Consider the following 22,722-nt stretch of genomic DNA (forward strand, 5'->3'; position numbering starts at 1 on the left):
TAAAAATTTGGTTATTTTTAATTTAACTTTTCGTCACTAAAACTTGATTTGCAAAAAAATCAAACCACCCACATTAACGACCCCCGGGTCTTTTGTCGGGAACCGTGGTGTAGGGGTAAGCGTGATTGCCTCTCACCCAGTCGGCCTGGGTTCGATCCCAGACGGTCCCGGTGGCATTTTTCGAGTCGAAATTTGCCTGATCACGCCTTCCGTCGGACGGGGTAGTAAATTTTGGCCCCGGACTAACCTAAAGGTTAGGTCGTTAGCTCAGTCCAGGTGTAGGAGTCGTTTCCCTGGGTCCTGCCTCGGTGGAGTCGCTGGTAGGCAGTTGGACTAACAATCCAAAGGTCGTCAGTTCGAATCCCGGGGTGGATGGAAGCTTAGGTGTAAAAAGAGGTTTGCAATTGCCTCAACGTTCAAGCCATCGAACACCTAGTTTCGAGTAGGAATCTCGCAATCGAGAACGCCAATGCAAAGCTGTAGAGCGAATTATTTGATTTGATTTTTGATAAAAAATACAAAAATTAAAATAAAAAGAAGACTGATTTCGTAGAGAATTGTTCAGCTATTGATTGAGAGTTCTTTTTTATCGTACAATCTCCAATATATAAGCAGCTTCCTTTTGTGATGACGCGTGAAGAAGAGCGTGTGATTCAGCCAGCATGATGTTATGGTCGTCTACAAAAAATACAGGTAACTTGTAGTTGGAATTGAATCATTATAGCATATAATCTTGACAAAACCAGCGAGTGATGTACGAGTTAGCCACTTGAATGCCGGCTCCATGCAAATGGGCACATCTCTGAAAACTGTTTCGCATGAAATCTTTAGTTTGAAATGAGACAAAAGCATGCTACCACTGACGTCTTTTGATTTTACTACTTTTTTATTTTACATTTGATCAACCATTTTGATAACTTTCAATACTCAATGTGATACAAGAACGTTTGTGCCAACTAATATAGTTTTTATCTGATACCTGATACCGGGTTCAACAGTCATAAGATGTACAAAAAATCCAATTCCACATACTTATGTACAAGCACCTATCAAATTGAACATGGCCTTCGCAGGTCAATCTGTAATAGGGTAAAGGGGGAAATGACTGAATTATAATTGTATATTTAAGCCCACTCAAAAAAAACACTTTATCATGCAATTCTGCACGGAAAGGAGTTCCATCGTGAATTTAACAATCGCAATTAGCTGGCTCGTTTTTGGCTAAAACACAACTTTTTTAGTTGTACCAGCTAATTATTTAGTAAAAATTCAGGACCCATTGTTGTTGAAATTTAGGAACACCGATTGCTATTCTGCTGACAGCAACTGACTGCCTGCATTCCACTGACAGTAAAATTTTTGCTAAAAGAGCTCCTATTTTAGCTAAATTTTATCTAAATTTTAAGGACAAATTAGGTAGAAATGACAGCTCACGGATTCGCTTGTCAGTTCATGTTTGCCTTGAATTCTGAGTGGTTGTATGTTTTATAAATTAACGCAAAAAGAATAAAACAGTGAGGTGCTGTGACGCGAAGTGAAACTAAGTGATTCTGTAAAGTGTTTTGCAGTGATTGTTGTCATTTACGACTGTAATGTAAGTAAATTTAACAGCCACCAAAGTTGCAACTGTCGGGAACGAATCGACGCACGACGCTTCGAAAAGATCGCACGTAACATCCATGGTCCATTCGGGCCAACCAGCTTTCCTCTATCGGCGCCCTTAGCAACACCTCAACGGTGATCGTAGTCCAGAGACGACCGCGGAACGCCGAGTGGCGTTACCGGTTGGACGTGTTTACCGAAACCCGTCGCATCTTTTTCGACCGGCAGAGCTTAAAGTTCCAGCATTTCTACGGTGTCCAGTTCTAGGTCTTGATAATGTTCTCTTTCGCTCCATTTAAATACATGGAAGGCTGTAAGACAGTACTGTTGAAAAGGGTTAAAAGTTTTTTAAAATTCTAATCATAATTTTGATAATTTCAGAAAAAACAATGGGTTTGTTTGGCAACTGGCAAAAACAGGTGGAATCGGGCTAACAATCTGGTGACATTGTATGGCGAGTTTTACTACTCCGAGGGCACTTTACGATGTTGAGCTAGGATCGGCCACCCGGGCGACAAAAAATCAACGAGTAAGTCTGGTTTTTTTTTTTTTTAATTATCACTATGGTTCTTCCTTAACAAGTTCCCAGAATCTCATTTCATAAAAAAAACTCGAGAAATGATTCCTTACCCCAACAAACATCAATCACACAATGATTATTTACAAACTACCTTACCTGATGATGATTTGTTGTTTTAAATTGATTTAATCCCAGTACAAGGTCATCTTCTGCAAAGGTGTCATGAATTATAATTCCCTGTCAAATAAAAGCAATATTTATATTAATTTGAGAAAACCGAGTACACGAAAAGTTTACCTTTCCCGAGTGTTCTGCTTAAACTACCAGCAAATGCAGCAACGTTTGCAAATTTTCCGAAAAGCCAGAACGTATTTGTAAACATACCAGCGCGATTTTGGAACTTGATTTGAAACGTCAAGCAAACTGCTCGAATTAATTAAACTCAATAATAAGTACGAACAACCCAAATTTGCGACTATGTTGATGGTAGGCTTTAATGGGGGCATTCTTTAACTATGTAACGCTTTACTTGTAATTTGTAATTTGTTGTTTTATGTAAAGATTGATGTTTTTCCCTCTCCACCATCGTTTCCAAATATCCGCACATAACTTTTGTAAGAAGCGTAACAGTCTTCAAACCTGGCACTGGCAACGCATGTGTTGCATGTGGCAAAAAGCATTGCTTCACAAAAAACTCTTTGTGAGGGTACCATATGTAAAATGTTTTCTTGTAATTTTTTTTAGCAATGAAAAAATAAAGAAATCAAAATTGAATTACCATTAAATTGACATGGAGCTTTAGGACCCTATTAATAAAAAAATATGCATCACAATGGAGCACTTCCACTCAATTATTCCTAAGACTGGTTGCAACGCGGCTCTACTTTGTTCTAGCTGTTTCATTTTTCAAATAGAACTGAAACAGACCACCCGCAACGCGGAGTTGCAGTTTTATTTTTCGAGCAGTATTTTGAAACCGGAGTAAAACTGCTCGACGAGTTTGTATCAAACGTGAGACGATTTGGAACTGGAATAGAACTCAGTTTCAAAAAAAATCAGATATATAGAGATATCCACGTATTCTTACACACACACTATGATGCTGTGTTGATAATCATACGCACACAATTAAAAGCATTTATTTGAAACAACATTTAGATCAGCGCGTTGCGAGCACCGTGTTCTAGTTTCATTTCCACCAGTTCTTAAAAATTTAAAACTGCTCGCAATTTGAAACAATTATAAAACTTCGCGTTGCAACCAGTCTAATGGGAGAACTTTCATATTTGTACCACTTGAATCCGGTGCTCCATTCGACACCTAACTGCTCGATTTTTACAAAATGAATAGTTAAATCTGATCGTGTACACGGTCAATGGAACATTTCCATTCGAGCAGTTTTTGCTTTTTTCTACAATGTATTCCTTATGGGAGAACTGTCATTTCTACCACTCGAATCGGGTACTCCATTCACAGATTTTTTTTTGTGAAAACAAAACATAAACAAACAAACAAAACCAGTCAGCTGCAAGCTCGATCCAAGTAAACCGCGCGCAAATTTGCCAAGTTTTGAAGTTCTCGCCACAAAACACTACCCGTGAAGGTCGCTTACATTGTTTTTATTCGCCGTAATCAGCTCAATTATGCGCTGGCCGGTCTTGCTGGTGTTCTCCAGAATGTCGACGTACTCCTGGTACGGCGTCTTGGCCAACGGCAGGTCCTTCCACAGATTGGGCGTCAGAAAAGCGTACGTCTTGACGATGGCCGTGTAGGTAGCCTTGGCAAAGTTACCCAGCGTGGTCGTCAAACCGCGCGTCAGCGTGTAGCAATCCTTGATACTGAGGCCATCTGGAGCAGCTTCTTCGGGACCGGAGCTAACACAATGCCGGTACCACGGCGAGCCGGGATGAGGCGCACCAGGAGCGGACCACACTTGCCGAAGATCTTGCAGGGCACGGTGTGGGGCTTGCCGATCTTGTTACTCCTATAACCACGGCGAACCGGCATGACCGACAGCTTGGCCAGGATGATGGCACCACGGATGGCGGTGGCCACTTCCTTGCTGCACTTGACGCCGAGACCGATGTGACCGTTGGAGTCACCGATGGCGATGAACGCCTTGAAGGGGGTACGCTGACCGGCACGGGTCTACTTCTGGACGGGCATGATCTTCAGCACTTCGTCCTTGAGCGAGCGGCTCATGGAAAAATCGATGATCTCGAACTCTTTGATCGTGAGCGAGTACATCAGGTACATATCCTCCATGGGTGCGGATCTTGCCATCACCAGCACCGTCGCGAGAACCAAATCCTCCTGAATCCACCACGGGCTGGAGCTGCGTCCGCCAAATCCGCCCAAATCTTTAACGAACCTGGTTCCTGCTCCTCTTCGCAGTACGTCGGATCACCAGAGTTTAGCTGAGCGCGTGAGAAAAGAATGAAAATTTGGACCGCAAAAATTGGAGGTAAATTGCAATTGAACCGTGTAATAGTACTTAGGCCAAAGCACTTATTTAGTCTTAAAACTCAGAAACGCCTTTTTTTTGGAAAATTATATTTAAAAAACTAGTGTGAATAATCGCTAAATTAGCTTAACTAACCAAAAAACCTAGCAAGAACAACGAAAAAACAAGCTAAACCAGCCAAAAGGCTGGGTAAATACGAGCAGCTTTTTGGGCAAAAAAGATTTTTTTTTTTAAATCTTGCTAAAAAACCCGATTTAATCCCACCTGGGGTGAGATAGAGCCTTTCTTACAAAAGGAAGTTAACGGCAGTTGATTTTTTTTCAAAGAAATAGCATAATACAATTCGAAACTCAACCATATTTTTTCATATAACTGAAAAGCGTTGGTTTTTGCCTCATTTGCCATGGCCGGTTGTAAGCTGTGCTCGCACACAAGCATTTTCGATTTTTTAAATCAGAACACATTGTTTTTGAGACAGAGAATTAGCTCACAATTTGCGATGTTCGTAATGTTTTCTGCATATCGCTAAATTGTTCGTATTCTCTGAGTGTTTTTTTTTGCACTTTTCAAAATATCAAGAATTAACGAGAAAACAAAATAATTCCGTCTTGCTCCAATGCGTTAAAGTGGTTACAAAATGACTAGCAGAAAGTGTTTCAACACCCGAGAATTTTCCGTGTTGTAAACAACGATGTAACGGTAAAGCCGCATAAATGTTCTTGAAAGCTTTGAAACGCCTACTGTAATCCACTAAACTGTCATTTAGGCGTTATGCAAAATTGTGAGCTTTCAATAAGTATGCATGAGTATGTAGTATGCATTTAGGCGTTTTTGGGATTGGGAAGCATACAACGGCTGAGCGCTCGGTGGGACTTCACTACGACAAACGCAAACGTACCGAATAAACCACCTTGGTGCGCTGGTACGATGCACAAAAATACTAATACACAAAAAGGCTAGTACCGAAGCTAGAAAACCAAACCCGCGATGTGCGTTGTCACTGGCACATGGGAAGCTTAGACGTTTCCCAGAAATTCGTTCGCTCAGAGTTCGATCAGAGAATGAGCAAAACAAAAAAAAAGGCAAAAGAATGGGCATGAGGCTTCAGAACAGATAGCTGCTTGCGTCAAGTTTGCGTTCACTGAAGCTTAGCATAGAAAATAATGATAGGCGATATGTGATGAACGAGCAATCGATAAAGCAACTTGCACTAAAAGGGGGTAATCTAGTATCAAAACTCTATTCGCGCCAGCATTACGCGCCAGCATTGCTCGCGTCTGCATGTGAAGCTCAACTTGACAACTTGTCGACGAGGCGACGAAAATCGATCGTCCATGATTTTTTGCAAATTTTTCGAATTTATATTTCTCGAGAAATGATTTGAGAACGAAGCTTGAATTGGAGTCGGAGCCATAAGCAAACACTATACCTTTCTTTAGTAAGAAAGGCAAAAATGGAAATTTTCTAAAATCAGAACGGTAAACCCGAATGAGGTCAAATTTGTTTCAGAACATCGAGTATGGTCTAGATTATGATGTGGAGAAAAAAAATTGAGAAGTTTGATCGAGTCGTGAACACTCAGTTAGAAAGATAAATTTAAGTTAAATTACAAATAAATCCTTGGGGAGAATTATTCTGAGTGACCCCTTACCTTTTTTGAGAAATTGACTCTGTATACAAAGAAAAATCATACAGCTATAACTTTTGAACCAACCGTCTGATCAATACCAAAATTTACTCGAATACAATTCATACCAAATGCTTTCGATCGAGAATGGGCTGGGACTTTGAATTTGATGTTCAGTATATGATTTTGTATAAATCCAAAAATTTAATAGGAAAAAATAGGGTAAAAATAAGACGAAAAACACTAAAATCGCTATATCTCTGGAAATACATTTTGGAAAAGCTTCAAATTTTGGGCCCAAACAGTTTATGGCGCATGTTTTCGAATGGCTTTTTGTTTGAAACTGAATTCTTTAAATTTGATAGTGTTATCTGTAAAATAGTCCAAAAAATACCTCTAAAAATGGCTTTGACCACATTTACGGGTCGAAAATTGTGAATCGAAAAATAAAATGTTCGTCTCCGACCCCACGGCTACAGATCTGGCTTTTAAAAATTGTGGGTTTTACGAGCGGTTTTCCAGTGATGGAAGACACAAATTTTTAAGAGCGGATACAGACATCGGCCATGTATTTCAGAAAAAGAGCTCTCAAAAATCAGACTTTGAGTTCCGGGTTTCGGGCCAAAATTCAATCGAAAGAGCGCATCTAAACCTTCAATTTAGTAATAGGATTTTTTCCTGGGACGAATCCTCGCCGTGCACGAATTTTTTTAGATTTCTGAAAAAAGCGTTTTTCCAAAAGCAAACCTTAAACCTTTCTTTTGTAAGAAAGGCAAAAAGTCAAACGCTCTCAAATAAAAGTGCGGAATCCAATCGATGTAAAATTTGCTGAGAAGTTTGATCGAGTCGTGAACACTCAGTTAGAAAGATAAATTTAAGTGAAATTACAAATAAATCCTTGGGGAGAATTATTCTGAATGACCCCTTACCTTTTTTGAGAAATTTACTCTGTATATAAAGAAAAATCATACAGCTATAACTTTTGAACCAACCGTCTGATCAATACCAAAATTTACTCGAATACAATTCATACCAAATGCTTTCGATCGAGAATGGGCTGGGACTTTGAATTTGATGTTCAGTATATGATTTTGTATAAATCCAAAAATTTAATAGGAAAAAATAGGGTAAAAATAAGACGAAAAACACTAAAATCGCTATATCTCTGGAAATACATTTTGGAAAAGCTTCAAATTTTGGGCCCAAACAGTTTATGGCGCATGTTTTCGAATGGCTTTTTGTTTGAAACTGAATTCTTTAAATTTGATAGTGTTATCTGTAAAATAGTCCAAAAAATACCTCTAAAAATGGCTTTGACCACATTTACGGGTCGAAAATTGTGAATCGAAAAATAAAATGTTCGTCTCCGACCCCACGGCTACAGATCTGGCTTTTAAAAATTGTGGGTTTTACGAGCGGTTTTCCAGTGATGGAAGACACAAATTTTTAAGAGCGGATACAGACATCGGCCATGTATTTCAGAAAAAGAGCTCTCAAAAATCAGACTTTGAGTTCCGGGTTTCGGGCCAAAATTCAATCGAAAGAGCGCATCTAAACCTTCAATTTAGTAATAGGATTTTTTCCTGGGACGAATCCTCGCCGTGCACGAATTTTTTTAGATTTCTGAAAAAAGCGTTTTTCCAAAAGCAAACCTTAAACCTTTCTTTTGTAAGAAAGGCAAAAAGTCAAACGCTCTCAAATAAAAGTGCGGAATCCAATCGATGTAAAATTTGCTGAGAAGTTTGATCGAGTCGTGAACACTCAGTTAGAAAGATAAATTTAAGTGAAATTACAAATAAATCCTTGGGGAGAATTATTCTGAATGACCCCTTACCTTTTTTGAGAAATTTACTCTGTATATAAAGAAAAATCATACAGCTATAACTTTTGAACCAACCGTCTGATCAATACCAAAATTTACTCGAATACAATTCATACCAAATGCTTTCGATCGAGAATGGGCTGGGACTTTGAATTTGATGTTCAGTATATGATTTTGTATAAATCCAAAAATTTAATAGGAAAAAATAGGGTAAAAATAAGACGAAAAACACTAAAATCGCTATATCTCTGGAAATACATTTTGGAAAAGCTTCAAATTTTGGGCCCAAACAGTTTATGGCGCATGTTTTCGAATGGTTTTTTGTTTGAAACTGAATTCTTTAAATTTGATAGTGTTATCTGTAAAATAGTCCAAAAAATACCTCTAAAAATGGCTTTGACCACATTTACGGGTCGAAAATTGTGAATCGAAAAATAAAATGTTCGTCTCCGACCCCACGGCTACAGATCTGGCTTTTAAAAATTGTGGGTTTTACGAGCGGTTTTCCAGTGATGGAAGACACAAATTTTTAAGAGCGGATACAGACATCGGCCATGTATTTCAGAAAAAGAGCTCTCAAAAATCAGACTTTGAGTTCCGGGTTTCGGGCCAAAATTCAATCGAAAGAGCGCATCTAAACCTTCAATTTAGTAATAGGATTTTTTCCTGGGACGAATCCTCGCCGTGCACGAATTTTTTTAGATTTCTGAAAAAAGCGTTTTTCCAAAAGCAAACCTTAAACCTTTCTTTTGTAAGAAAGGCAAAAAAGGTAAATCATAACCTTGTGCGAAAATTTAACATTTCACAAATCAAAAAAATATCCACAGTCGCATTCATTCATTTTACTTTCAACTGATTAAAGTTCTCAAACCTAATGATCACTCTATCACTCTCAATCACAATCTAAAATTCTCCCTAGAATTTAATCATCAACTCCAACATAAGTCGTGTAGGGTTTGAAGCTACCGTTTCTTAAATCATTGTTCACAACTGATCGAAATTCTCAATCCCAACGATTTTTCTCGCTCGAAATCAACTTCTTAAATTCTCCCTAGAATACAATCAAAGGCTCAAACGTAAGTCGTGTCAGGGTTTCAGGCTACCGTTTCTAAAATCATTGCTCACAACTGATTGAAATTCTCAATCCCAACGATTTTTCTCGCTCGAAATCAACTTCTTAAATTCTCCCTAGAATACAATCAAAGGCTCAAACTTAAGTCGTGTAGGGTTTCAGGCTACCGTTTCTTAAATCATTGCTCACAACTGATTGAAATTCTCAATCCCCACGATTTTTCTCGCTCGAAATCAACTTCTTAAATTCTCCCTAGAATACAATCAAAGGCTCAAACTTAAGTCGTGTAGGGTTTCAGGCTACCGTTTCTTAAATCATTGCTCACAACTGATTGAAATTCTCAATCCCAACGATTTTTCTCGCTCGAAATCAACTTCTTAAATTCTCCCTAGAATACAATCAAAGGCTCAAACTTAAGTCGTGTAGGGTTTCAGGCTACCGTTTCTTAAATCATTACTCACAACTGATTGAAATTCTCAATCCCAACGATTTTTCTCGCTCGAAATCAACTTCTTAAATTCTCCCTAGAATACAATCAAAGGCTCAAACTTAAGTCGTGTAGGGTTTCAGGCTACCGTTTCTTAAATCATTACTCACAACTGATTGAAATTCTCAATCCCAACGATTTTTCTCGCTCGAAATCAACTTCTTAAATTCTCCCTAGAATACAATCAAAGGCTCAAACTTAAGTCGTGTAGGGTTTCAGGCTACCGTTTCTTAAATCATTGCTCACAACTGATTGAAATTCTCAATCCCCACGATTTTTCTCGCTCGAAATCAACTTCTTAAATTCTCCCTAGAATACAATCAAAGGCTCAAACTTAAGTCGTGTAGGGTTTCAGGCTACCGTTTCTTAAATCATTGCTCACAACTGATTGAAATTCTCAATCCCAACGATTTTTCTCGCTCGTAATCAACTTCTTAAATTCTCCCTAGAATACAATCAAAGGCTCAAACGTAAGTCGTGTAGGGTTTCAGGCTACCGTTTCTTAAATCATTGCTCACAACTGATTGAAATTCTCAATCCCAACGATTTTTCTCGCTCGAAATCAACATCTTGAATTCTCCCTAGAATACAATCAAAGGCTCAAACGTAAGTCGTGTAGGGTTTCAGGCTACCGTTTCTTAAATCATTACTCACAACTGATTGAAATTCTCAATCCCAACGATTTTTCCCGCTCGTAATCAACTTCTTAAATTCTCCCTAGAATACAATCAAAGGCTCAAACGTAAGTCGTGTAGGGTTTCAGGCTACCGTTTCTTAAATCATTGCTCACAACTGATTGAAATTCTCAATCCCAACGCTCGTCTCACAAAATTCCCGTCTCAGTAGCCAGCGAGCAACGCTCACCTCACAAACCTCCTCGCGTGCCCAACGAGCAATGCTCGTCTCACGAACTACTGTCTTAGTGGCCAGCGAGCAACGCTCGTCTCACAAATTTTAAATCTCAGTGGCCAACGAGCAACGCTCGTCTCACGAAATTCCCGTCTCAGTAGCCAGCGAGCAACGCTCACCTCACAAACCTCCTCGCGTGCCCAACGAGCAATGCTCGTCTCACGAACTACTGTCTTAGTGGCCAGCGAGCAACGCTCGTCTCACAAATTTTAAAACTCAGTGGCCAACGAGCAAAGCTCGTCTCACGAACCTCTGCCTAATTGGCCAACGAGCAAGGCTCGTCTCACGAACCTCTGTCTTATTGACCGCGAGCAAGGCTTGTCTTACAAGTTACCTGTCAAAGTGGCCAACGAGCAACGCTCGTCTCACATTATTTTTTTACTCTCAGTGGCCAACGAGCAACTCTCGTCTCACGAACTTCTGTCTAATTGTCCACCGAGCAAGGCTTGTCTTACAAGATACATGTCTTAATGGCCAACGAGCAACGCTCGTCTCACATTTTTTTTACTCTCAGTGGTCAACGAGCAACGCTCGTCTCACGAACTTCTGTCTAAGTGGCCAACGAGCAACGCTCGTCTCACAAATTTTAAATCTCAGTGGCCAACGAGCAACGCTCGCCTCACAAATTTCTGTCTAAGTGGCCAACGAGCATGGCTCGTCTCACAAGTTACCTGTCTTAGTGCCCAACGAGCAACGCTCGTCTCACATTTTTTTACTCTCAGTGGTCAACGAGCAACGCTCGTCTCACGAACTTCTGTCTAATTGTCCACCGAGCAAGGCTTGTCTTACAAGATACATGTCTTAATGGCCAACGAGCAACGCTCGTCTCACATTTTTTTACTCTCAGTGGTCAACGAGCAACGCTCGTCTCACGAACTTCTGTCTAAGTGGCCAACGAGCAACGCTCGTCTCACAAATTTTAAATCTCAGTGGCCAACGAGCAACGCTCGCCTCACAAATTTCTGTCTAAGTGGCCAACGAGCATGGCTCGTCTCACAAGTTACCTGTCTTAGTGCCCAACGAGCAACGCTCGTCTCACAAATTTCCCGTCTCGCCCGTCTCAGATGCCAACGAGAAAATCTTGTCTTACAAATTTCCCGTCATAGTGGCAAATGCTTGGCACATCGTTTAATTTTGTTTTGTCCAACATTACTTTACAATATTACATGTTTCGTTTTAAGTGTTCAACCAACAATTATAACCTTTGCATTTTGCTTGTAATTTCATTTAATAAGCCTAGCGTATTCCATTATGTTATGTAGTGACTCACTTCAAATTTCACTCAGAAATCATACTATTTAAATGTTAGCTCTACAGCCAACGATATCGAATCGATGAAAAACAAAAAGTCGAATTGCATCTCATTTTATTTTGAACAATTCTACAATTCTCATTTAGTTTCATGAACAAATCCATAATAAAATTCAATTACAATAACAAGTTTATCAACTCACGCCATAACACACCAATTCAGACAAAACAATTTAATATCTTATCAGTATCTCCACAAAAAAAAACGACAGAGCACACACCCTCAGGGTGACTCATCCTGACAAAAACAATTCCTTCGGCCCGATGTCAGATCAACATGGGTCAGACAAAGATCAGAATTGCGCATCTTCACTGCGACTCGTCGACCCAACCCTCACCTGACTGGGATCCAGCCTACCTCTACTGGCCACACATTGATGCTATCAAACATGGCGTCACATCAAAATTCCCTGTGAACAGTCACAAACAACACACAACTTACCAGCGTCTTTCTTCTTTCCAAGGGACTAGGTAACACCTTCCGAACTACAGAAATCTGCTCACCAAAACAATCTTCCGCGGCACTAAAATATCACCACACTACATACCTTTCACTCTAGCTTTGTTCACTTGTTGTGGGACCATAAACGCAAAACAATTTCGAAGGAATTCTTTTTCTTTTCCTAATAAACCTACCAACTGTGCCATTGTCGTAACTCTGGCCTTAATTTTCTTTTTTTGACTGCCTCGGAAGCGAACCTTCGTTTTGCTTTACGATCCCACCACCCACCACATAAAACACTTCCGCTCGCTTCAACACTAAACGCCAGACTAAAGTGTTACCACATGCTCGTCTGTATCATAGGGTCCAAAAATCTGTCTTATCTGCACCAAGCAAGGCGAATATCTGTACCATTATCTGTACGGTATATTTTTTGTAAAAAACTTTTTTTTAACATGCATTTTGAACAAACTTATGACAACACTAAATGCTGATATGCAGCTCGGAAGGAACGCAAAACTCCATATAAAAAACACCCAAGAAACGGAAAGACGTTTCTTCGCGTGACATTCTTTCGCGCGATGTTTGTTTGCAAAATGTTCTAGTGAAAAAACTTAAATATTAAGAATTTGTTTATTTTATTGCAACTGAAAGTTATAAATGTATCAATAATTTTGTAATCGATATTATAATATTGAAAATTCCGAATTGCCTTATGATGCCGAATCTCAAAAAGCAGAATCTTGAAATTAAAAGGAAGGATTTTGTATTTTGCTTGAAAAGAAGTAAATCCATAAACAAACAGATTTAAAAATACAAATATTAAAAATAAAAAAATCTAAGATCAAAAAAATAAAAAGAAATATGTAAACAAAAAAATAATTAAAAATAACAAATTCAAAGCTTAAAAATTCTAATAATTAAAAATTAATAAAATTAAAATAATATAATTTAATAATTCATATATTCAAAATCCTTCAAATAAAAAATTATAATCCAAAAAATTTAAAATTCTAAATAAAAATCTAGAATTTAAAATCATACCCAGATTTAAAATTTAAAAAATATCAAAGAATTTAGGAAATTAAGAATTTAAGAATTTAAGAATTTAAGAATTTAAGAATTTAAGAATTTAAGAATTTAAGAATTTAAGAATTTAAGAATTTCAGAATTTAAGAATTTAAGAATTTAAGAATTTAAGAATTTAAGAATTTAAGAATTTAAGAATTTAAGAATTTAAGAATTTAAGAATTTAAGAATTTAAGAATTTAAGAATTTAAGAATTTAAGAATTTAAGAATTTAAGAATTTAAGAATTTAAGAATTTAAGAATTTAAGAATTTAAGAATTTAAGAATTTAAGAATTTAAGAATTTAAGAATTTAAGAATTTAAGAATTTAAGAATTTAAGAATTTAAGAATTTAAGAATTTAAGAATTTAAGAATTTAAGAATTTAAGAATTTAAGAATTTAAGAATTTAAGAATTTAAGGGTGCACAGCAACGAAGGAAGTTGTTGTCTTCTTATACCAAAATAGTCAAACTTACGGACCCAATCCTGCAATATTGGGAATGTAAAATTAATCAAACTTTGTTGTAAATTACTTTGTGGACCGTACTTTAGGGGATGAATAAAAAAATATTTCGATAGTACCCGTAGTTTTGAAGATACTAAAATGTCTGTAACAAAAATCTGGGTGCAAAAGCTCTGGTTGATGTGCACCGTTAAGAATTTAAGAATTTAAGAATTTAAGAATTTAAGAATTTAAGAATTTAAGAATTTAAGAATTTAAGAATTTAAGAATTTAAGAATTTAAGAATTTAAGAATTTAAGAATTTAAGAATTTAAGAATTTAAGAATTTAAGAATTTAAGAATTTAAGAATTTAAGAATTTAAGAATTTAAGAATTTAAGAATTTAAGAATTTAAGAATTTAAGAATTTAAGAATTTAAGAATTTAAGAATTTAAGAATTTAAGAATTTAAGAATTTAAGAATTTAAGAATTTAAGAATTTAAGAATTTAAGAATTTAAGAATTTAAGAATTTAAGAATTTAAGAATTTAAGAATTTAAGAATTTAAGAATTTAAGAATTTAAGAATTTAAGAATTTAAGAATTTAAGAATTTAAGAATTTAAGAATTTAAGAATTTAAGAATTTAAGAATTTAAGAATTTAAGAATTTAAGAATTTAAGAATTTAAGAATTTAAGAATTTAAGAATTTAAGAATTTAAGAATTTTAGAATTTTAGAATTTTAGAATTTTAGAATTTTAGAATTTTAGAATTTTAGAATTTAAGAATTTTAGAATTTTAGAATTTAAGAATTTAAGAATTTAAGAATTTCAGAATTTCAGAATTTCAGAATTTCAGAATTTCAGAATTTCAGAACTTAAGAACTTAAGAAATTCAGAATTTCAGAGTTTAGGAATTTAGGAATTTAATAATTTAAGTTAGACTGTAATCCATATTCATACAGACTGCAGTCCCGATTGGCCCAGTTGACGGTACAAAACATAATTTATAGAAAACTTTCAATAAAATTTACTTTGACCAGATTCCATTTATTAAATAGTTTAATGTGACATGATGGCGTTACCTTTCAAGAAACAAATAATAATGTTTTGAAAAACGAGGATTAAATTTTTTAATATTCAGGCAACTACAAGGCGTTAATATAATTTAAAAATATATTCAAATTAATAAAAAAAATACAATAAACTTTATGACTCATTATTTTCTGTATGATTCAACTTTTATTAAATTTTTGAAGTATTTTAGATTTTATTTTACCTGTGTTCTCCTTCATTTCAAAATCATTTTTGAGAAGAATGGGAAATGCTGGAAATTATGTTATAACTTTATTGGAACGAAATGCTATAAATTATTTTTATTAGGTCCTTGTCGGTACTGAAACCTGGTTAGCAATGAATCTGCTATTGTAAATGCAGTTTTCTTAAACCTAAGAAAAGCCTAAAACTACAGAGGATCTTGTGTGTAAATGTTAGTGGGAGGGAGCCAATTACCCGCGGCGTACTGGGGGTTAGTATTAAGAGAGACTCCCTGTTCAAAATATTCTAGCATAAATGGATCTAAGATCGTTAAAAAATATAAGCATGATCCATTTCTAAATGTTTCAAAAGTTAAACTAGATTTAATCAATGAAAAGTTCCTCAATGTTGAGATAATTGCAATAACTTAACTATTCAATAATATCACTTTGAGTAAGAATCTGTTTTATCTGAAAATCTGTACAAATCAGTACGGTGACCCAAATATCTGTCATCTGTACGTACAGATTCTGTACTCAGATCTTTGCTGAAAATCTGTACCATGACAGATAAATCTGTACATGTGGCAACGCTGGTCACTAAAGTACCATTTCCAAATCCCGATTCCCGAAGGCCAATCCTGACACAATTCTTCCATAAGCACACAAACATCTACAAAACTCTCTCAATTTTCTCAACCACGCCACTCGTGATCAACCCGAAGCTCATCGACCTCAATCTCACGCCCATCAGCAGCTCTCGCTTTTTCGCTCTCTTCTTTTCCACTACCAACGTGCGCGTTGCGCAGACTTCAATCTATCCTGCCGACGCGCTCACACATATACAATCGCACACGTGGCGCTGGGTCTCGCTTCGTGTGCTTTTTCTCTTGTCTTTCGTAGAATCTAGAAACATTCGAATTTCGGCACTAACATTTCGAATGGCCACCGGCAATTACTCTAAACATTTTGCGCTCATTTACAAATTCTTGAAATTCTATCAGCCCTATCTGCGACAATCAGGTTAAAGAGAATCAAATCCAGAAGAGAGGGGATTTCTTGTGGCCCGGATACGGTCTATAGACCCATTTTGAATGATCATGTTAATGTGCCTTTTGATCATTTGTAAAATGATTTTTATATATACAGTAGATTGCCCAGAATATGGGACTTCTTCCAAAACCTCCACAAGCTGACCCACTGAGAATTTTGGCTCGAGCCTCGAGTCGATCTGGCTCGAGATCGAGCCTGAATCGAGTCGAGGCTCGATCCAAAATTCTCAGTGGGGATTATTGTTCTTTGTTCCTTGCTAGAACTCTGGGCCAAATATGAGCAAAATCGGTCAACATTTACCCATTTCTATCAATTTGACTCATTATTCATTCATTCATTCAGATTGGGTACACAGAAAAAAAAAATGATGGTAATATTCATCAGGAAATGGTGACAGATTTTGTGGCAAAAAATATGTGTAATATTACATCAGGAATTGATGAATTTTCATCAGTTTCTGATGAATATTCATCAGGTTCACATTTATACACATTTTTTGAGTAATATTACTCAAAAAATGATTAATATTCAACCAACCAAATTTTCAACATTCCAAAATTCAACTTTTTTTTGCTGTGTAGTCAGATCTTCATATTTCAGGGCACTTATGTGCTGACAACTTATGATAGAGTAGTCAAATCTCCAATTCAATTTGTGCCCGTTGGAAAGGCTTTTTAATTACCTATCCAAAGATAGGTCGCATGATATATTTGGACAACGTTTTCATCAAAATATCTGAGATCTGGCCTCCAAAAAGTGTATAAATACACAGCAAAAAAAATGATGGTAATATTCATCAGGAAATGGTGACAGATTTTGTGGCAAAATAAATGATTAATTTTACCTCTGAAAATGATGAATTTTCATCAGATTTTGATGAATATTCATCAGGTTCACATTTTTACACATTTTTTAAGTAATATTACACAAAAAAGAGGTAATATTCAACCTACCAAATTTTCAACATTCCAAAATTCAACTTTTTTTTGCTGTGTAACACTTAAGTGCTTATAACTTTTGATAGGGTTGGCAGATGGGGGGTCTGTTGTGATCGAATTAAGTAAATAAAGAATCGAATTTAATCGCGGTTCCAAACTGTACGTGTTTATTCTCTTCCGTTCCGTTACACGCTAAACTTCAACTCCCCCTATTCTCCTCATCCATTACCCACGCATGGCCAGTGTTGCCATCATAACACTTTCCCCTTTTCACATCTTGGTTCCTTGCTCTCCTCCAGTACCGACATCCACGATGAAGTCCTGGAACCGTAGTGGACGCTTGATTTGGCGGCCAGACCTTGTCGAAGTCGTCGATGTCTGGCCTCGGTTCGTTTCTGCATCCGGCTGCTTCTCGGGAATCTCCTCACCTTGTGTTGGCGTCGCCCACTGCAAGTCCTCGTCCTCGGTCTCCACGTCAGGAGTGTTCACCTTCTTCAAATGCGACGAATTTCGCCGGTACTTCACGCCCTCGGGGGTCTCCACGACGACCGAGTTTCCCTGCTTGCTGATCACTTTTGCTGGTTGAGGTAGAAACGGAGCAGACAGTTTGTTGGTCGGGTTCATGTTTTTCATCAGGACTTGATCTCCCAGCTCGATAGACGACTCTCTTGCTCCTCTAGTAGCATCCACTTGGCACTTGGCACGATATTTGTAGCTCTTATCCTTGTCTTCCACCTCCTCTTCGTGACTTCCGAGACCAGACAATTGTGGAATCCAGTCTCGAAACTGCCGACCAAATGCCAGCTCTGCAGGTGAACGTCCTGTTGCTGGATGAGGAGTCAAGGCGTAGGCATAGTTGAACTCCTCCAGGTCCTTCTTCCAGTTCGATTTGTTCAGCTCGGCAATCTTCAGGATCTTGAGTATCGATCTGTTCTGGCGTTCGGTCTCCCCGTTAGCCTGCGGCCAGTAGGGCGTGGTACGTCGTTGTCTGATCCCGAGCGAATTGCAGAAGTCTTCCATCTCGTTGCTCGTGAAGTTCCGTGCGTTGTCGTTCATCAGGACGGACGGGATTCCCATCCTCATGAACAACGGCCTCAGCTTGCCGATGATGTCAGCCGATGTGGTCTGCTTCAACACTTCGATGATACGGAACCGACTGTAGCAATCGATAATTACTAACAGCGACTCACCGGTCGGCAGCGGGCCCAGCATGCTCAGGAACTCCCATGGACTAGATGGAAGCTGTCGTACGGCCATCGGTTCTGGTGGTGCCATTCTCCCCACAATCTGGCAATCCAAGCACTTTCGAACCGCCTGCTCCACGTCCTTGTCGATCTCTGGCCACCACACTTTGGAGCGAAGTCGTTGCTTGGATCGTTCTATCCCCGGGTGTCCAATGTGGGCAAGCGCCAAAGTGCGCTTTTGAAGGCTCTGGGGGATTACGAGGCGTTCTCCTCGAAGCAGGATTTCCTTGCAGCAATAGAGCTCTTCTTTGAACGGCGCAAACTTCTTCACTTCATCATTCCAGCGGCCGGTCTTGAGAGCCTCCTTCACCCTTGACAACACCACATCAGCCACTGTGTTGCTTGCGATTTCCTCCGTTGTCAGAGCAGTAGGCACCGCCTTTTGTGTGATCGCAAGAACCGCTTCCTCGCCGAACTGATCGTACGTCTTGCACTTCGTGTAGGCCGGCAGTCTCGACAGCGGGTCGGCGATGTTCACTTTGCCGGGGATGTGTATTACCGTGAACCTGAACGATTGCAGTCGCATGGCCCAACGATCAATTCTTGGACAGGAGACGTGGTTTGGTCCGAATATCACCTTCAGCGGTTCGTGATCAGTGAGGAGAAGGAATGTCAACCCACGCAAGTAAATTTGCAGCCGTTCAGCAGCCCACACCAACGCCAACGCTTCTTTCTCGTTCTGGGCATACGACTTCTCCGCATCCGAGAGCCCTTTGCTGATGTAGCAAATCACTCTTTTTCGCCCATCCTTCTCCTGAATCAGAACTGCTCCGAGCCCGGTAGGACCGGCGTCCGCAATCACAATAGTTTTGTCGTGTGGAGAATAATATCCCAGATTTTTGGCATCCTTGAGTAGCTCCTTGAGTTTCTGGAACGCCTGCTGTTGCGACGGGCCCCAGACAAACTCCGAGTCTTTCCGGAGTAGTTCTCGCAGCGGTGAAGTCAGCGTTGACAGTTCCGGGATGAAACGGCCAAGATAGGTGATCATCCCAAGAAAACTGCGCACCTCCTCCGGCGTCTTCGGCTCCCGCAATCGCTTGATCGCCTCCACTTTGTCCAAGGTTGGTCGAACTCCGTCAGCGGACAGCACATGGCCCATGAACGTCACCTCAGATTTTCCGAAGAAACACTTTTTGGGATTCACGGTGATTCCATGGCTCGTCAAGCGGTGCATCACTGCCTTGAGGGCAGCTTCGTGTTGTTGCTTCGTCGATCCAAAAACCAGAATGTCGTCGATAAAGACTTTCACTCCGGAAGTCCCTTTCAGTACACGCTCCATGATGCTCTGAAACACCTCCGACGCGATGTTCATGCCGAATAGCAGCCGCTTGTACCGGTAGTAGCCGTGGTGGGTGGCAAACGTGGTGATGTACCGTGAATCTGGCGCCAGAACCGCCTGGTGGAACGCTTTGATCAAGTCGACCTTCGAAAACCACTTGCAGTCTCGAAGGTGTGGAACGATGTCCTCGAACGTTGGCAGCGGGAAATGCTGTGGAACAATGGCCTTGTTGGCGGCACGCATGTCCACGCACAGTCGAACGGCAGACGGATCACCGGCTTTCGGGCTAACTACCAAACGGGAAATCCACGGTGAATCAATCGGAGCCACCTCGATGATGTCCTGTGCCAGCAAAAGATCGATTTCTCGTTCCACTTTTTCCTGCAGCGGAATTGGGATGTGGCACTTGGTGATCTGGACCGGTTTCACCAGTGGATCGATCTGCAGGTGAACTTCGATTCCCGTGATCTTGCCGATTGCGTTCTCCGCTGGGCTGACACTCCACACGTCCGTGTTGATCTTCAAGATCTGCAACTCCGTCGCCGTAGTCTTGCTCAGCAGGCTCGCACCATCTTCTTCCACCACGAACACGTCAGCGATCGTCTCGTGGTTCTTCGTTGCAATGCTAGCTCGGAATTGTCCCAAAACCTTGAGGCTGTTGTTGCCGTAGGCCTTGAGCGTTGTTCGCGGCTCCTTCGTTTGCGAGATCACCTTGACGTTCCGTTGCTTGAGGTAGGTCCAGGTTGCGTTGTCCATCACGTTCACTCCAGCTCCAGAATCTACGACCCACTTGATCTTCACTCCTCCGATACAGCACACAACTTTTTCTCCAGCAGCATCCTCCGTACTTGCAGCAAAGACGTATCGGACTTCTTGTTGATCCACGTTACTGACAGTGTCGTCCGAGACGTATACGTCATCCGCTTCTTCTTCCGGTTCCGGCGGCTCTTGGGCCACCTGCTGCACCTTTCGCTGCTTTCCGTGCTTCGCCTTGGTGTTGCAACAGCGCCAGAAGTGCCCCACCAATCCGCACTTCCTGCACTTCGTGTTTTTCGCCGGGCACAGCTCGCTGCTCGCAAAGTGGCCTTCATTTCCGCAGCGAAAACACTCTTGTTTGGACGCACTGACCTTGTTGACCACTGCCGCGCGGTGCAGTTCCTGCCGCACCTTCTCGATTGTTTCCAGGGCACGGCCTTCGTTGAGTGTTTCCTCCAGGGTCATGTTTGGCTTCTGGAGTATTTTGGCCCGCAGCTCGTCCGATTTTCCTTTTTCAAAGATTTGTTCTTTGATGTTTTCTTCGAGCCAGTTGCCATACTCACACAGATTTCCTTGCTCTCGCAAACGAAGCACAAACCTGGAAATCTTCTCGTCCGGTCCCTGCTCCAAGTTTCGGAAGATGTGGCGCTCCTGGGGTAAGCATTTCATCGGCAGAAAATGTTCGTCAAGCACTCGAATCGCCTCCTTGTACAGGTCCGATCCATCGGGAACTGGTGGCTCTTGCTCCCCGACAAGACTCACGTAGATATCCTGGACGCTCTCTCCGGCGCAGTGCAAGAGATACGATTTCTTTCTTGACGGCAGCTGGACGTTGTTGACGTCCAGGAATATCTCGAACATCCGCTTCCATTTCTTCCAGCGAGTGCTAACGCTGGCCGAGTCATCCGGATCGAACGGAACCATGCCTCCTCCAATCGGGTTCATTTTCTCTTTTGTTTTCCAAACAATATGGCGTCGGCGTCTCTTTCAACTGCTCCAAACTGCGTTTCCCTTTGAAACTTCTTCTTTCGCGAATTTCCGACCGAATTTAATTCAACAACGAATTTAAACGTTTACTCTTGTAATCCGATCCTCGATCGCCAAATGTTGTGATCGAATTAAGTAAATAAAGAATCGAATTTAATCGCGGTTCCAAACTGTACGTGTTTATTCTCTTCCGTTCCGTTACACGCTAAACTTCAACTCCCCCTATTCTCCTCATCCATTACCCACGCATGGCCAGTGTTGCCATCATAACAGGGTCTGTTGAGTCTGTGGTAACGTGTAGAAGTGTGTTGGAAGCGCTCCAAAGATAAAGTGATTTTAGCTTGTATTAATTGTTAATTCCTATCGAGTTCGTACTTAAATTGACGAGTGGAGCTTGTACTAAGCCATACCGATGGATTTTAAGTGAAAGTTTCTAATTTTAGTGAAATTTCAAGGCTTTTCCATTCTGCGCGCCTCCTCCTTATTCTTGTTTTTCTTCTTGTCGAAAATCGCAGCCGCACCATAGTTTCATTTCCATTCGTTCCTGGTTCAAAAACGTCAATTTCGATGTATGGGCTAGCGTTAGGTCGTTCATGAATGGTTTTCCGGTTGACAGTTTTCTGAGTTGTTTTCAAAAAGAACTTTTGTTTTGATTGTTGTTTTCTTTTCTCAACGAAAAAAGTTTTGCTATGCCATGTTAGTACCGATCAGTGAAAATATTCAATTATGGTGAAACTGTAAAGTACCTGAAAATAAAGATTCCAGAAAATCTAAATAGACAGTGGCGTGATCAAGTTCCAGAAGAAAAACAATTTAATATAAGAGTGTGCGACGTGCTCCACTCACGGTTGTGTTTTCCAATTGTTTGCTGATAAAAGTTTTTTTTCGTTTCATGAAAGTGGCTGCCAAAGCTCTTCTTTCAAGAGCAGAAGCTGGAATTAAGGGCAGCAAAATTTTAATTGTATTCAAACGAAAATAGTGTCGGCCACGTTTGTGTATTGCTCGTTTTTAAAGCGATTTTACTCGGGAAAAGCACAAAATATCGTTCATTTGACTGTTGTGTGAGTTATTTGTTCGTGCTGTCGTGAAGGAATTTTCGAATTTTGTAAATATTATCCGACAATCTTGTGTTTTTGAAAAAAGTTGAAACCAACGGTGCGCCGAGGTAGAGAGAATTGTGAGTGTGAGTTATTGCGGAGGAATGCAGAGGGAGCGAGTATGCATTTGTGTTCGGTGTGGCCTGCTTGGATGGTGATGCCTTGATGCTGTCAGCTGTTGTTGAGAGAACGTTTTGGAAGTTCACGAGTCCGAGGCTGGCCAACTGAAAGAATTGGCCGTTAGCAGAATCGTTCTATTGTTATCCTCCCATCATCAAGGCACATATGTGGAACTTCAAGTTCAAAAACGAGGACAGTACAAGTGCTGCCTCTCGCGGTGGAGAGCTG

General features: G+C 39.9%; 2 protein-coding genes and 1 pseudogene across 2 annotated transcripts in view; all 3 read right to left on the bottom strand.

The window, feature by feature from the left end:
- The window catches only part of LOC120429837 (teneurin-a), a 463,678-nt gene that overhangs the window by 435,079 nt on the left and 5,877 nt on the right, over positions 1-22,722 (bottom strand). The window lies entirely within an intron of this gene.
- LOC120424817 (40S ribosomal protein S2-like) lies at positions 3,626-5,901 on the bottom strand (annotated as a pseudogene).
- Positions 17,282-21,235, bottom strand: LOC120424823 (uncharacterized protein K02A2.6-like). Its single transcript, XM_039589042.1, has one exon. The coding sequence runs from the start codon at positions 21,233-21,235 to the stop codon at positions 17,282-17,284; it is 3,954 nt and encodes a 1,317-aa protein (XP_039444976.1).

This window comes from Culex pipiens, chromosome 1, assembly GCF_016801865.2.
Source record: "Culex pipiens pallens isolate TS chromosome 1, TS_CPP_V2, whole genome shotgun sequence".
Taxonomy (NCBI): Eukaryota; Metazoa; Arthropoda; class Insecta; order Diptera; family Culicidae; genus Culex; species Culex pipiens.